The sequence below is a fragment of the Malassezia pachydermatis genome, assembly GCF_001278385.1.
Source record: "Malassezia pachydermatis strain CBS 1879 chromosome Unknown scaffold4, whole genome shotgun sequence".
Taxonomy (NCBI): Eukaryota; Fungi; Basidiomycota; class Malasseziomycetes; order Malasseziales; family Malasseziaceae; genus Malassezia; species Malassezia pachydermatis.
In genome coordinates this window covers 111,100-126,663 of record NW_017253141.1, presented here as the reverse complement: position 1 = coordinate 126,663, position 15,564 = coordinate 111,100, and the positions used below count along the sequence as shown (strand labels likewise).

At 55.9% G+C, this 15,564-nt stretch overlaps 9 protein-coding genes across 9 annotated transcripts; 3 read left to right on the top strand and 6 right to left on the bottom strand.

The window, feature by feature from the left end:
* Positions 1-61: 61 nt before the first annotated feature.
* On the top strand, positions 62-943 carry Malapachy_3811 (hypothetical protein; the record flags this gene model as incomplete). The annotated part of the gene is made up of 3 exons (XM_018138270.1): positions 62-110; positions 139-786; positions 828-943. The coding sequence occupies 3 exons, from the start codon at positions 62-64 to the stop codon at positions 941-943; spliced, it is 813 nt and encodes a 270-aa protein (XP_017991996.1).
* Positions 944-1,109: 166 nt separating this feature from the next.
* Malapachy_3804 (arf guanyl-nucleotide exchange factor) lies at positions 1,110-3,059 on the top strand (the record flags this gene model as incomplete). The annotated part of the gene is made up of 1 exon (XM_018138263.1): positions 1,110-3,059. The coding sequence occupies one exon, from the start codon at positions 1,110-1,112 to the stop codon at positions 3,057-3,059; it is 1,950 nt and encodes a 649-aa protein (XP_017991584.1).
* A 15-nt stretch (positions 3,060-3,074) lies between these two features.
* On the bottom strand, positions 3,075-4,374 carry Malapachy_3758 (transcription factor iiia; the record flags this gene model as incomplete). The annotated part of the gene is made up of 2 exons (XM_018138217.1): positions 3,075-4,223; positions 4,258-4,374. The coding sequence occupies 2 exons, from the start codon at positions 4,372-4,374 to the stop codon at positions 3,075-3,077; spliced, it is 1,266 nt and encodes a 421-aa protein (XP_017991944.1).
* Positions 4,375-4,482: 108 nt separating this feature from the next.
* Malapachy_3794 (splicing factor cc1-like protein) lies at positions 4,483-6,095 on the bottom strand (the record flags this gene model as incomplete). Its single annotated transcript, XM_018138253.1, has 3 exons — positions 4,483-4,525; positions 4,552-4,758; positions 4,792-6,095. The coding sequence occupies 3 exons, from the start codon at positions 6,093-6,095 to the stop codon at positions 4,483-4,485; spliced, it is 1,554 nt and encodes a 517-aa protein (XP_017991569.1).
* Positions 6,096-6,384: 289 nt separating this feature from the next.
* Positions 6,385-7,953, bottom strand: Malapachy_3793 (yvtn repeat-like quino protein amine dehydrogenase; the record flags this gene model as incomplete). Its single annotated transcript, XM_018138252.1, has 1 exon — positions 6,385-7,953. The coding sequence occupies one exon, from the start codon at positions 7,951-7,953 to the stop codon at positions 6,385-6,387; it is 1,569 nt and encodes a 522-aa protein (XP_017991745.1).
* A 442-nt stretch (positions 7,954-8,395) lies between these two features.
* On the top strand, positions 8,396-10,302 carry Malapachy_3776 (udp-glycosyltransferase glycogen phosphorylase; the record flags this gene model as incomplete). Its single annotated transcript, XM_018138235.1, has 2 exons — positions 8,396-8,492; positions 8,525-10,302. 2 exons carry the CDS (start codon positions 8,396-8,398, stop codon positions 10,300-10,302), a joined length of 1,875 nt encoding a protein of 624 aa, XP_017991866.1.
* A 321-nt stretch (positions 10,303-10,623) lies between these two features.
* Positions 10,624-12,450, bottom strand: Malapachy_3755 (bing4ct-domain-containing protein; the record flags this gene model as incomplete). The annotated part of the gene is made up of 1 exon (XM_018138214.1): positions 10,624-12,450. The coding sequence occupies one exon, from the start codon at positions 12,448-12,450 to the stop codon at positions 10,624-10,626; it is 1,827 nt and encodes a 608-aa protein (XP_017991947.1).
* Positions 12,451-12,795: 345 nt separating this feature from the next.
* Malapachy_3768 (atp-dependent transporter) lies at positions 12,796-13,744 on the bottom strand (the record flags this gene model as incomplete). Its single annotated transcript, XM_018138227.1, has 2 exons — positions 12,796-13,157; positions 13,186-13,744. The coding sequence occupies 2 exons, from the start codon at positions 13,742-13,744 to the stop codon at positions 12,796-12,798; spliced, it is 921 nt and encodes a 306-aa protein (XP_017991916.1).
* A 205-nt stretch (positions 13,745-13,949) lies between these two features.
* On the bottom strand, positions 13,950-15,314 carry Malapachy_3765 (phospho protein phosphatase ppz; the record flags this gene model as incomplete). Its single annotated transcript, XM_018138224.1, has 1 exon — positions 13,950-15,314. One exon carries the CDS (start codon positions 15,312-15,314, stop codon positions 13,950-13,952), a length of 1,365 nt encoding a protein of 454 aa, XP_017991911.1.
* Between the last annotated feature and the right edge of the window lie 250 nt (positions 15,315-15,564).

Sequence of the window (15,564 nt, the reverse complement as noted above, 5' to 3'; positions counted from 1 at the left end):
TGCAGCCATCCGCCAATGCACATATATGCATACAGGCGCCCACATCGAAAAGACCAACAGAATGCCCACACTTGTCATTGAAGAGGTGAGCGATTTAGATTCGGTTCCAGGTACGTATCCAACTATCACTTATGGAAGTCTCGCTATTGGAACCCTCTATCTTCGAGCGTGAGGATCCCAGCTCACTGCTATACAAGTTGAATGATGAGGAGATCGATGACGAAGATGAGTTTGACCATCTTCTAGAAGACGAAGCTTTCGCCACAGCCATGGGGCAGCGTATTTTGGCGTTGACCGGGTACGAAGTGGATGATAGTATGCTCTCGCTGCGTCAGCTGATGCTGGGCGGTGCTTCGCAAGCGATGTTGCAGGAATTCCGCGCTCGCCATCCGCGACGATTTGATGTGTATCGTGGTGAGAACCAAGTGTATATGCTACCGCGTTTGCGTGACTGGCACCTGATGCCGTCGGAGCGTAGTAGCCACACGACCTACCATGTCTTGCCTGGTGGCTACCTGTCTGCGATTGAGATTCCCGAAGACGAGGATGATGGTGAGAACGACCATGGCCTGATTCGTGAGGACGAAATCAAAGACATTGATATGGATTCAGATGTGGATCTGGATCTGGAGGACGATTTGTTGTTGCATGATGAAGACGATGACTATATGGACTGGTTAGGTGTCCAGCTATTGAAGCGCAAGGCTGGTGCGCCGATGTGGGTGATTGATTCGGTGCAAGAGCGGCCGCAGGACAGTGGTATTATGTATACGTTGTGGGAGTCAGGTATGTATGGAATACACAGCAGAGCGACTAACACAAGTCAGACGACGATCATGGCGCAGACGAGGATGAGGACCATGCTGTATCGATGTCCTTCGTCAACGTCGGCACGAGTCCGAACAGCCGACCCCGCAAGACTGTCAAAGTGTATGAGCCGTAAGTAGAGCATCTATGTCCATGTGTATACGTTTTTGCCAGCGCTTGCAGCTCCTCTGGGCATGGGCGCGTCGGTCCTGCGTTACGCCAAGATGCCACGTGCAGGCAGGCAAGCGTGCAGGCGAGCTCGAGCGCGTGTGCCACACTCCTTCGCAGCACGTCTTCGCAGGATGACGGAGCCACGGTCGGGTCTGTTCGGTGCCATCCTTGCGTGGCGGAATCGGCAGCCCCGTGTGGAAGCAAGTGCCGAGGTGCCAGAGCAAGAAGATCCATCAGTCGCACGACCGCCTTCGAGTGAATGGGAAAGGGCGTCGCATTATATGATTGAGCGTGACCAAGACGGCCAGACGCCGCTGTACACAGCCAAACAGCCGCACATGTTCTTGCAAGACGGTATGGAGGAAGAGCTGACCTCCAAGGAAAGCTTTGGCTCCTTGGACCGTGACGTGTGGCGCGCCGAGCTCGCGTCGGAGGATGCAGGCACGCCGCCGCCCCCAAGCACCACGACAGGCCTTCCTATGGAACCGCAGCCTGGCGATTCGCCATACATGTTCAGTCGCAAGCTATACCAATTTACCAAAATGAACTTGGCCTACCAGGGCCAAACCTCGCGACTGCTAAGTGTATCAACGTCCGCGTACCTTCGTGAAGCGCTCGCTTCGTACATGCAGCGTTTCCATTTTGAAGAGTTCCCGATTGATATGGCGCTTCGGCATTTTCTGGCGATGGAGCATTTGCCGCTGGAATCCCAGCAGATCGATCGCGTGCTTATGGCGTTCAGTGAGCGGTATGCCGCCTGCAATCCGTCGATTATGGATCAGGAAACTGCGTACTTTCTGACATTCTCGCTCTTGTTGTTGCATACGGACGTGTTTCACCGCAGTGTCCGACCTCGCATTTCCAAGGCCGAGTACGTCACGCTCGCGAGTGCGAGTCATGTGGAACGTGTGATTTTGGAGTATCTGTACGACAATGTTTCGTTGGTCGAGTTTATGTTCACGCGGAATCAGCCCGTTGGTGGCGATGGCACGAGCCGATCGCCAGCGGCGACGCGAGAGCGGGAGGCGCTGTACAAACTGATATCGACGGGCCGCATTTTGGATCTGCAGCAGCAGCAGGCAGCCGTGCACGAGCGCGTTCGGTTCCCGTTTTCCTACACGTCCAATGAATTCACGCTCCCTCTGATGCACCAAACGGGCCGTGATGCGCCGCTGATGGAAGTGACACTGACTATTCCGCTTGCGCGGCGGTGGCGCGGTGGGCACCCTGCCGCGGCGCTTCGTCGTCCGTTGCTGCTGCGGATTCTGCACATGGGGCTGGTCCGTCGCCGTGAGTCGGACGAAGACGGCGAGAGCCGAGCGCGATGGAAGACATGGGGTCTTGTCCTGACGGGCTCGTGTCTTTTGTGGTTCAAGGACCCTGCGACAATGCCGCGCATTCCTCCGTCTTTGAGCGAAGACGACAGACAAACATACTCGTTCAAAGTGGACGAGGTCATGCCGTTGGCCTATGCGTTGTGTGTGTATGACAGTGTCACAGATCCTATGGTGCTGCGTCTACGTACGCAGGCGCACTGGCACGAAATTGAGACACAGCTCACACACCCGTATGTATGGCTGGATCGCATCAACTACATCGGAAGTCTGGGGAGTTGCGGACTCGTGTGGGACGACGCGGTGATGCTGCCGGCCAACAGTACGTGGACTGTCCAGGCGTACGGCGAGTCGCTGACGGGCCCCTTGCAAACAGGCGCGCTGGGCCCTACAGAGTCGACACGTGATACGTACAAGTACTGTGTGTACAGTGCGGGTCTGTCGCTTGCGCAGAGCCTCATGGCCGCGAATCGCTTCCTGACCGAGCAGCGCGTACGGCACGAGGCGTTGGTCGCAGAGCATGAGCGTAGCGTGCGGTATGCCAAGCATTTGGGCCTTCTTACGCCCTTGCAAAAGTCCACGCGTGATCATATCCAGCAGGCCACAATGGCTCTCTCTCACTCGCTGCGAAGTACGCAGTTTGAGCTGGCGTACTTGTCGTGCCGTATGCACTTCCTGCAGTCGCAGAAACAGGTCCTGGAAGCGCAGCTGCAGCAGCAAGGCTGTGAAATATATACACCTGTATAGTATGTCTAATGTACATTAGTCTGTGCGAATCCGCTTCGCGGCGCGAGGCGCCGGGAGCTGCACGAGGGCGTCGGTAGGCATCACCGCACGAAGTTCCTCGTCGGACAGGTCGACGTGATGAACGCTGTGCAAATGCCGACGTACGTCGTAGAGACGCGCAAAGTGCCGAGGACACGCTGCGTTGCCTTCGCCCAGCGAAGGCCAGGGGCACGACAGGACACGCTCGCGCCGCGATCGTTGGCGGCCAGCACTATTCCCAAGCAGGCGCGAGACGTGGGGGAGAGGCGACGGCGCATCGTCTGTCGGTGAGGCCAGCGCAGGTGCGGCTGCATGGCGCGCCTGGATGTGGCGGGCCAGCAAGTGTTTGTACCCAAACCGCTCGCCACACGTATCGCAGACAAACGGGCGCTCGTTTTCGTGCACACGCGAGATGTGCGTCTTGAGGGCGTAGTGGCTTTGAAAGACCTTGTCGCAGCCATTCCAAGGGCAGACCCATTCGCTATCCCATCGGGCGGACGGGTCGTGGGTGCGCATATGCCGACGAAGATTCTCGCGATTCGCAAACACACGGCCGCACTGGGCGCAGGTAGGCGGATGGTATAGCGTTTGGTGACGCTGCAGATGCGTCCATGTAGCAAAAGTCCACGATGGCAGCGTGGCGTCCACAGTATACGGTGGATGCCCAGGCGGAGGCGGCGCAGGATGAGGAAGAAAGCATTGGTACCGACTTTGGTCGTGGACCCGCCTGTGGTGCTCACGCTTCGCATGAGTCGCGAATCGCTTGTCGCACCCTGGGACGTCGCAAGGGTAGGGCAAGGTCGCATTGGTGGTGTCCGCATGCACGTCGCGAATGTGCTGCCGCAAGTGCTTGCGTTTGGAAAAGAGGAGTTGGCAGCTAGGTCGATCGCAGCGGTACAAGCCCGAGGTCGAGGCGTCGCCTAGCAAGGCTTGCGCGTCTGACGCAGCGACGCCCGTGTCTGTGGTATGGCACGAGACAATGTGTCGATGCAAGTGTTGGCTCGTCCAAAACCGTTTCTCGCAGCCGTCATGCGGACACACAAACGGTTTGAGGGTATCATCCATATGCGAGCGCATATGTGCCTGGAGATGCGTAGCACGCATGTACGAGGCATGACAGCCAGGATGCGTACATACATACGGACGCTGTCATACGCTTAAGTGCAGACTTGGTACGTACCTCCCCGGTATGCACACGCTGGTGCTCAATCAGCCGCGCTTCTTTCGTATACGTCTTGCCACAGCCATCAATGTCACACACCCAGACACGTCGGCTGGGCTCGTCCAGGCTGGCCATCCAGCAGTGTGCCACGACCAGGACGCGTCGTCCGCCGCCTCAGGCAGGTCCCCCACGCTCGCCCTCACGTGATGAGGCAGCGATCGCAGCCTACGTCTCTACCTAGAGCTACAACCAGCCCGCCTTGACTTTCGCAAAGGCTTCAGGAATACTGCATGTTAGTTCACAGAAACGTACAAGCTGGCTTCCACGCGGTTGCCGCCGAAAAAGCGGCCATGCAAACTCGTCCGCGCTTGCTGCGCTTCCGCGGCGTGGCCAAAGCACACGTACACTTCGCCCTCGGCACTATCTTGGTCGACATAGACAAACTGTACATGGCCATGACGAGAGCATTCCTCACGGATATCTTCACGTAGATCTTGCGCCCAGTTCGGCTCAGTTTCTCTGGGCAGGTTAGACGTCACACAAAGTACATACTCTGCAGGGTTAAACATGTGCTTCAGTAGCACTGCACAGCTGGTCGCCTCAGGAATCGAGACTGGACGACTGGGCTCCTGGCTCTCGGTGTCGGTCCGTGCCAGCTTCTCCATCAACGCAAAGCGCTTGTCGCTCGATGACATAGGCGGCTCAGACGACGGGCCCTCCGAACGACCTTCTCTCTCTGGACCAGTCCCACGCGCATTCACGGGCCCCACCCGCATCGCACGACCGGCCAACTCAAATCCATTCAGCTGCTCCATCGCTTGCTGCGCCTCAGCTTTCTCACGGAACTGGACAAACGCAAAGCCTTTGCTCTTGCCTGTCGCTGGGTTATAGTACACTTCCACATCGTCAATTCGGCCAAACGGCTCAAACACAGCACGGACATGCGCGGCCGAAATATCGAAATGAAGGTTGCCCACATACAACCGCGCCTCCGGGTTGGACGGAGCAGGGATGCCCTGCGCCTCCATCGCCGAGGGTGGCAGGATCGGACCTGTCGGCGCACTCATAGACGGGCCATACGACGTAGCACTGCGTGACGACTCAGCCTTCGGCTCATAGCTCTGCACAATGCTATTGCCCATCGCGGCATCCGTACGTTGGATATGAATAGGTGCACCAAACATAGGCTTGCCATTGAGCTCAAGCGCACGCGATACCAGGTCGGGATGCGCCAATTCCACAAAGCCTATACCGAGACTCGCGCCGGAAGGGTAAGACACACACAAACGGACATCCAGCACCGTATCGCGGCCCAAGTACTCTTCAAGAAACTCACCGAGATCACGCTGGCCTACACGAGCCTCCAACTCACTGCACAAAATCGAGCGCGCTTCATACGCTGCGCCCTGCAATGCAGGACCGCGGCGAGACGGAGGTGGACTTCGGCTGCGTCGCCGAGTCTCGACGTGATGGTGACGGTGACGACGGCCGCCACCGCGGTGGTGACGCGCTGCATCCTCATAATGCGGTCCATGGCGATGGTGATCGCTACGCGCATAATCGTTCCATCGGTTGTCGCTGTGGTCCGGCTGGTCGTAGTACGCACGACCACGTTCGTCGTTGTACGGATCAACGCCACGCCGACGAGACGCGCGGCGCGCATCAGGCGACATAGACTCCTCCCCGCCACGATACGACACTGTGTCATGGTACGTGTCTGGACGACGAGAGTCAGCCGCACGACGACGTAACTCTTCTTGGAGTTGACGCTCACGATCAGCCGCACTCATCGAAGGCGGGTGGCGCATGTCTGTTTCAAGTGTGTGGCGAAGAGCTTCTTCGCGATCAGCATACATCGTATCCTACGCCTTTGAATGTGGGGACAAGATGCACCACGTTCACAGAAAAGGGAAAAAAAGAAAATCTAGGCCGACGCAGTGGATGGATGGCTGACAAGGACAGAGCGACGCCCCACCAAGAAGAAATCAACGTACGCGCGTGGAGAACAAAAAATGGACACGACGGGATTTGAACCCGCGACCTACCGCTAGTACAGGAAATGCAAAGCGGACGTGGTAACCACTCCACCACGCGCCCCAGTATCGATGTGGTTTCTTCAACGAACGTATGTAAGGCCTACGGGTATCATGGGGGCGCGACGGACTCTATTTCGGTGGCCTCCGACGGCGCAGGCACCACACAGCAAAAGGAAGAGGTATCCGCGAGTACGAGAGACTGTCCATCAGGTGACCAGTGCAGTCGAACCGCAGAAAAGCGATCATTCGGGATCGCAATGGCATCGGCCGTTTGTAGAGTCGATTCTGTGTCCGACAGAGAAGCATCATCACGGGCACTGTGCCAGGTCCAGGTATACACAGCACTTTGCCCTGTAACGACCGCCAACGAGCAGGGATGACCAGGCTTCCATGCCACAGAGCAGATTGGCTCAGCAAAGGCAAGGAGAGCTAGTGGTTGGAGACACATATCTACGCTGCGTTCGTGAATGCCTTCGAAAACGTGAAGGAAGAGAACGGTAGGCATGCTTTCATTGCGGCATGCCAGCACACTCCCATCTTTGTTCCACGAGAGCCATTGTATGCCGGCCTTGGGTGGCCAGGCTTTTTCATCAGGGGCCTGTACAGACACTTGAATAGGAAGTTGAGTCGATTCCATGGAGACAATGCCACGGCCTTGTGTAGCTTCGAACCATTGATAAGGCTCTTGCCAGACGACAGGCGACGTAGGAAGACGGCGCAAAGCAGAAACGCTGTAATCCAGGACATAGACTACACTCCAGTCTTCATGCGAGAGGACATAGACGTGCTCATCGTACCCACCCACAGAGAGGAATTGACTCGATGGATGCCATGACAACGTACGAACGCCCAGACCACCACCTGCGACGTGAGCCAACGCGGTAGAAGCGCTGGAGCGTCGTACACTCTGTGCCAGTGGATTGCTCATGCTTCGCGAAGTACGCACAGACACACGACGCGCCCGTGATGTCGCTGGCTTGGGTGCCAGGAGGGAATGTACGTCTTGCTTGGTCAGCGAAGACGTTGTTACCAAGGTTCCCTGTTCGTTGGCTGCTAGAGTCGCGATCAGAACGCCATGGAGTGTGTAAAGACATACTCGGAACTCAAGAGCCGAGTCCCATACAGCCCATACATACCCGTCAGGACTCCAAGCAACACCTGACACCGACGTGGTGTGCAGGGGGATGGAACGCCACAGCGACCAAACGACAGGCGCCTCCAATGAGGGCGCTGCATTGGATTGAGGTGCATAGAGTACCAGTGCGTCCTTGTCTTGGAATTTCTGTGTGAGAGCAAACATATTGGGCCATTGTGAGTGGCCATAGATGTGGGGTAGAATGGTATCAGGGAAGACGGTAAACGCCTGATCACACAACGAGTACAGAACAGCGCCTGCATCGAAGCTAGAAAATTGCATTACAGCAGGTATGCGCTTGATAGGGATCCACTGTGCATGGGCAAGCCCTGCAACCCCCGCAGCGATCTGGGCGACCCATCCGCGATGATCGTCGGACCCGTCGGTCACGGCCGCATCAGGATCAAGAGGTAGGACATACGACGTGCCGTTGGACGGGGAGGCTTGAATGTCTGTGCCATGAGAGGTAGCTAGCAAGAACAACCCATCCTGCGACCACGCCAACGTATCCAAGTCCTTGTCAAGCTCCCAAGAGCGAACCATCTGCAAGGTGCCTGAGACGCGAACGTGAACATGACGACGAGGCCGCCCTGCGAGGTATGCTAGAAACGTGGACCCTGGCGAGAAACACAAACTATCGCATGATGCATGGCGATAGGTGGACGTAAAGTCCATCGTCCCTGAGGTCTGTGCGCAATCGTCGCCGACGACTTTGTCCTCGTCGTTCGTGTATCGACGCGTGCTGCAAGAGTATCAACACCTCCACATGATCGGTGGAGTCTGCCGTGCGATAGGAACGTGCATCGGTGGCCCCCCACGTGCCGGACCAGCGTGCGCCGTCAGCCACCAGCGTATGCGCACGTTCGTACCGCTAGTCGCCCCATTGTGTCGCCTGTAGAGGGTCCGGCACAAGCGCTTGTCTTTGTACCATCTTTGACAAGTCACAGACTCTGATTTAGGAACCTTCTATCTCAACGTACCTACGATGATGCGGGCCGACGTGGATCCGGTGTTAGAAGCTGTGTCGTATCCTTATCCGATGGACCGCAAGCGCCGAAAATTGCGCGTCGCGGTGGTCACTGGTATGTACACGATGTGGTCGCTGACTCGACAGAAAACTTCTTACCGAAAATTGACGGTGTGACGCGTACGTTGGGCCGCTTGCTGGAGCACCTCCATGCCGAGGGCCACGAGGCTCTCGTGCTGGGCCCTGACACGGGCCTCAAGGACTACTTGGGGCACCCTGTCGTCGGGACGTTCGGTATCCCTATCTTGGTGTACCCTGGCCTTAAACTCAACTTTGCGCGACTGCGTTTCATTCGTCGTCTGCAGCAATTCCGCCCGGACGTGATCCACTTTGTGGATCCGATTTGGCTGGGCGCTCAAATGATTCCGATTTGCAAGCACTATCTCCCGGATGTGCCGCGTGTCTCATCATATCACACGAACCTGCCTACCTACGCCTCGCTGTTCGGTATGGGTTTCCTGGAACCTGTCATGTGGAATCTGACACGCTCCTTGCACTCGCAGTGTGAGATGGTGTTTTGCCCTAGCGAAAGTACGCGCCGCATGCTCCAAGAGCGTGGATTTAAGAACGTGGAGATTTGGGGACGTGGTGTGGATACGGAGATATTCACGCCAGCTGCGCGTGACGAGAACCTGCGTGAGGGCTGGGGCTGCAAGCCCAAGTCCCAGGCGCTGCTGGATACATTGCACGACCAAGCCATATCGAGCAAGACGTCTACGACGATTGCGCGTGGCAAGGGCGCTGTATCGTCGGACGAAGAGTTTATTCGTACGCCCGACACGTTGCCGGTGGCTGAGCTGAGCCCGCCGCCGGCGTACGAGTCGCTATCGGACGTCCCGCCTCTGCCAGGCACGGACTTTGAGCTGCCTCCTTCGATGGTGGCGCAGCCGGAGGAAGCGCCATCAACGCCGAGTGTGGACAGTGACAGCAAAGCAGTGGTCTTGTTTGTCGGCCGCATTAGCTGGGAAAAGAACATCCGATTGCTTATTGAGGCGTTCCGCCTCTTGCCCACGAGTGTCAAGCAGAATGCCAAGCTGGTCATTGTGGGTGATGGGCCTGCGCGTAGTGAGCTGACGCGTCTCTGTCAAAAGTACGGCCTTGATGCGGCGTTTATGGGCCACCAAAAGGGCAAGCGGCTGGCGTCGATGTACGCCAGCAGCAGCATCTTTGCCTTCCCGTCGTTCACCGAGACGTTTGGGCAGGTCGTGCTCGAAGCGCTGGCATCGGGTCTGCCGGTGGTCGGCCTGCATGCCGAGGGCACGTCAGACTTGGTGTGCCCAGGCATCACCGGGTTGTTGCTGGACATGCAGCGTGTCACATCGCATTCGCGATCGGCGGCCGCCTTGGCGCGTTCGAAGGCGCGCAGGTCGGGTGGCAATTCCTTGGCTGAGCGCCTGAGTGAGAGCAGCGATTCGGACAGCGGCTCGATGTTGTCAGCGTCGAGTGGCCGGGCGGTGCCTGTGGCTGCGTCGAGCACTCTCAAGCCGGGCTTGCCGAGCCCCATTCCCAGTGTGAAGGAATTCGCGGCGGCCATGTCGCCAGGCACACAAACATTCCAGCAATGTGCGCAGGCGTACAGTATCCTGCTGGAGCGTTTGATTCGGGATCGTACGCTGCGTGCTACGATGGGACAGCGTGCGCAGCAGTATGCGTCGAACAAGACGTGGTGGGATGCCATGGATGCGCCTGTGCGTGGCTACGAGCAGGTGATTGCCAAGGCTGGTCAGACGAACCTCACAGATGCCGAGCTTGAAGCGCTGCGCAACCAGCAGCGCCAAGTCGCGCCGCTGTCTGGCCCCATCACAAAGACCCTCGTCTTGCTGTACCTCGCGTGCTTTGTGTGGCTGTGGGTGTACATGCTCTAAAGCGCTATAGTTGATGATGCGCTGGCTGTTCTCATTTTCTGCTCCATGATATTGAATTGGTTATGTTACGTTGCGTTTATGGATCTTGCTGTGCCTCGCTGAATACGTCCATTTTGTTCTACGGAAACGGGTCGTACGGATACCCCCCACCTTGGTGCTGCTCCTGGAAAATGAGCACAAATCGCGCGATTCGTACGCCCCTCTTTAATGATGTAGGGCGAGTCGAAACAGCCCTACCACATACACCCCTGCGCAGATCAATGCGGCACTTTTTAGATCGCATAGCAAGATAGGCTTCATGTACTACAAGGTTTGGTGATTCTACGCACGTGGGCCCTTGACGCGCTGGAAGACGTCCAACGCACTTGGCTCCTTGGGCGGCGGTGGCGGCATATCCTTCGCACGGCGCTGTGCCTTTTCGCGCTGGTACTTTTCCCGCAGTGCAATCGTATTGGCGTCCACAACATTCTGCCGCTTCTTGCGCAAGTACTTTTTCATAGCGCTGTTACGGCCACGCGCCCGATTCTTCTCCTTGGCCACGCCCTTGGCAGGTACGTGCGCCTTTGTGCCTGCCTCGTCCTCATCCCGGTCGTCCACCAGCACATCGGCCTCCATCGCATCGTTGAGCTGCAAACGCTGTGCACGTGATAAACGCGCATACGGCGTGCCATCCGCGGCGCGAGGCACCGCGCCCATGCGCGACGGCGCGGCAGTGACGCTGTCCACCGCCCGCGAGGCGCGTGTATCGAGCTGGCCCATCATGTCGGGATCCAGCGTGATCATATCCGGCTGAATCTTGTCCAGCAAGTTGTGCACTTCACGCTCACGGCGGCGGTTCTTCGTCTCGAACGGATCGGCCTCGCTAGAATCAAAGTTCGGCTCACCTGCGCCTGGCACAATCAGACTCGAAAAGCCTTGTGCATGACCCACGCCCAACACATCTTCAAACGGACAGAATCGGACCTGCAGCGGCGCACACTGTGGGAGGCCATGCGTCATGTACGGACCTGGCGGTGCGTTCCCCAGCTCCGCATGTGTATCATACAAACTCACATGATTGCCCCATGCCACGCCTAACAGACCACGCTGCGAGTAAGCCACATCGCTCGCAGCACGGCGGCTCTGCCACTCGCGTCGCGGGCCTTTGCCGAGCATACGTGTATCCCATACTTTGATCATACCGTCCAAGCCACTTGTGACCAACTCACGACCACCTCGGAAGGCATCCACAGACAGGCCCGTCACAGGGCCACGGTGCGATAGCATCTTGAGTGCAGGCTGCGACATGTTGGGCGTCCAGAGCGTGACAGTGCCATTGGCATGCCCCAGGTGAATCACAGCGGTCAGTGGGTTCTGCGCCATCGTAGCACAGGCACCGAGACCAGTGCGGTGCGACGCAACGAGCTCGCCCGTAGATGTATCTTGGTACTTGAGGTAGCCAGGCTTGCCGATCGTCGCAAGCAGGAAGTGGTACGGAAGGAACTCCATACGCTGCACTTCAATATGATCTTTCAACCGATGGATCTCAATGCCATTTTGGTCGTAAATATAGGTATATTTCTTTTGCGCGGCAGCAAAAAACGTGTTGTTGTGTAGCCATCGCACATCACGCACCGTCTCGTGCACTTGAATCTCGCACGACAACTTGCCACTCTGCCAGTCGAAGGCGGCAAGATGGCCTTTGCGGCCACCCAGCAACAGATGACGCCCATTTCGTGTGTAATCACAACGATAGGGGCCAAGACTTACCGTATTCTTCCCACCAAGCTTGAGCTCAAACGACTTGCGCGCCGTTTCCACACCCACAGCACTCTGAATTTGCGACTGCGTAACACGAGCCGTTCGTTCCATCTCGTTGTCCACTTCCATAAGCCCAGCATCTTCGCCAGGAATGGATCCATGCAAATACTCATCAGCAAGCTTCGCATGTTGCTCTGCACGCTTGCGGGAAAGGTACTGTCGTGAAAGTTCAGACCGAAGTTTTTTGTCTTTAATGTTGGACAGCGACTTGGGCGGACGCATGCCGATTGTCTCCGTTGGCGTTGACTGCTGCAGCGAGACAGGGATCCTTGTGGAACTAGCAATGCTGTCAGCTTGCCGCTGCAGTGACTCATCGGAATGCTTCCCTCGCCGCGATCCTTTCGCCATGGCGTCAATGCACGTTCACCGACGAGTGGAGACAAAAAAAAATAGGCCAGGCGACAAAAACCTAGGCTGGCAGTAGCCAGGCCAACAGCCTCCACTGTCAAAAAAAAAAGTGAAATAAAAAAGAATGACCGAGACCCGATTCGAACGGATAACCTTCTGGAGACTCCACTGAGGAAGTGTTGCATTCCACATGCTGGAATCAGACGCGCTACCGTTGCGCCACTCAGCCGATTACGGAGGGCCATTCTAAAATGGAGAATTATAACAGGTTTAAAATATCGTGAGTACCATGCTCTTACAGGGGCTTACTTTCCTATACCCTTCAAATACGTTCATTATGAGTACCTACGTAGAAAAGTTGGTATAATAATCGTATTGACTGAAAAACTTCTTCGCATCCGTAGTCTCTTCCATAGACCGGTTCGCACGACCACGCTTGATACCTCGTTGCCGTTCACTTTGTTCACGAAGGACACGATCCTCGCGCAGCCATGCTAGGGCCAAATCCAGGAGCGATATAGACGAGAAGCCACCTTGGGACCAGGACTTTTGCAGCGTAGCGGGAAGATGGCTGGCTAAATCCTCAGGCAGCGATGAGGGCGGAGGTAGAGGCCAGGGAAAAGGTTGCGCTGTCGTCGTGCGTCCAAGTTGCACATGCACAATATTAGTAGGAAAAGAATGGATACCATCAAAGATATGGGTGGCGTCTTTGGGTAAGTTGGTATCAATACGTACAAACGATTGTTGCACCTCGAGTTTCACTCTCTTCTTTCAGGAAATCGAGCAAATCGCAACGAACTTGGACATCTAAATCCACTGTCACTTCATCGAGCAGCAGAAGCTGCCATGGCTCCATGAGTCCCATGCAAAGCTGCACTCGACGACGCTCGCCATCACTGATCATGTGCATACGCCACGATAGATCCACGTCCAATAGGTCGAGGAGACGATCACGACGCTCACTAAACCGGAAGCCGCCAACCGAGTTCAAGAAATCTTGCACGGTAATATCACTACGCACCACAGGGTTCATAGCCCACTCGGTTCCTAGGTAGGTAATACCTTGAGGCGGCGCACGGAACACGTCTTGGCCAAACACCCTAATATGTGCCTCGCACAGACGCTTTCCTGCAAGCAGGCGTAGAAGGGTACTTTTTCCAGCGCCATTTGCACCGATCAGAAGACAACGTGCGCCGCGAGGGAGCAGAAGATCACAGCCTTCCAATGCAGATGTAGAGCTGGTCGTAAAGCGGTAATGCAAGTCATGCACTTGCACGGCCAGCGGGGACGCCATGACGGCCGCAGACAAAGGCACGGACCTTATCCACATATAGATATTTATGTCCTATTTTCGCTTACGTACAAAATCCTACACGTACTTTCGTTTGAGTACGATTGAAGAGAGAGACAACAGGAAGGATATGGCAATCGAGGATGCAGATATATGAAACCTGAAAACTAGGTCAGGATGAGTGTGGGAATGGTCTGATCAACGCTGGCTATTGCTGTTGCTGTTGCTGCTGCAGTTGGAGCAAGCTTCGTCTCTTATTCTTGGCCATTTCCTTCTTGAGAGCAGGGCCATCTAGAGGCTTCAGCAGCTCAAACGCACATAATAAGTCCTCAGACACGCTCATGACAGCGCCAAAATTGTCGAATTCGCCACAGTAGTTCGGTGCACTGAAGACGGTGACCAAAGTCCGTTCGTTCCAGAACTCATAACCATCTTCCACGACCATATGGGCTCGGCAAATTAAGTCAAAGTCATACTGTGCCAAAAATTGTTGAATGACTGCTTTCCCGAAGCAGTAACTTACACCTCGTTCATTGTCTTCCCAGTCCAGGGCAGTATCACTTGGGTCACTCCACAGCAAGTCATTGAGCAAGCCGTAGTCAGGGACACCTGTGGGACGCTCGATGCGTCGGATATCATCCATGTTGGACAGCGAGGGAGACAGTCCGCCATGTACACAAAAGATCTTCGAGGCCACAATGGCTGCAATGGGAAGCGTATTAAATACATCGATGAACGTCTTCCAGACCTTGATATTCAACCGCCGCTTGCATTCATCGTAGAAGCCATATACACGTGTGACATTGGCACATTCGTGGTTTCCACGGAGCAAGAAGAAATTTTCCGGGTACTTGATCTTATAGCAGAGAAGAAGCAAGATTGTCTCCAGTGACTGCTTTCCTCTGTCCACATAATCGCCTAGGAAGAGGTAGTTGGCGGCTGGCGGGTATCCACACATATCAAACAAACGCAGCAGATCCTGGTACTGGCCATGTGTATCACCCACAATCTTTACAGGCGGGCTCAACTCAATTAGAGTAGGCTGGCTGAGGAATACTTCACGGGCAGCCTGGCAAATGGCCATAATCTCTGGGATCTTGAGCGCTGGTTTCGGCAGCTTTGTAGAATAGCCTGCCTCAATCAGTCGAGAGATCATATCATCGATATCAAATGTCTTAACGCCATCTGCGCTAGTTACACTTGTAGATAAGGGGGAGGAGCTAGGCATGCCGCCAGGAGCTGGGGAGCCAGCTACCCAGCCGCTGTGACGCGCATCAGGCGACACACCCAACCCCAACCTCGAGCTTTTCGTGATAGGTACCGGTACAGGCGAGTCCACCGAGTTGGGTGAAATAGCCGTATCGGTTGTGTAGATCGTAGGCGTAGAAGTGCCTGACTGTGCGGGTGTAGCCTCTTTGCTTTTATCGCTGTCGGTGGCTGTCGTGAAATCAGACGAAGGTCTTGCGTCTCGTGTAGCATCCAAGGTGTCGTCCACACTTGCGTAGCCGTCCTGTCCACGGCCTCGACCGCGTTTGGACACACCACTTACCATCCGCCCAAAGGAGCGAAACATGGTCTTTGTCGTACGAAGTAACTAACTGTTGGTTCTTCTGGATACAACCAACGCCAGGGTTGCTGGTGAACAAGTCCGACGAAAAGATGCGCGGGCGTGATGTTCACGTCAGCAAGTGAGACAGCCGCGCATAGTTTGCTTGGCCGGTGCTTTCCGCGCAGACGTGCAGATAATTACCCAATCATGGAGAAAAAATCTACGCCCAACCCCACAATGCTCACTCTTCCAGACGCCAGGCCATGATGGCAGC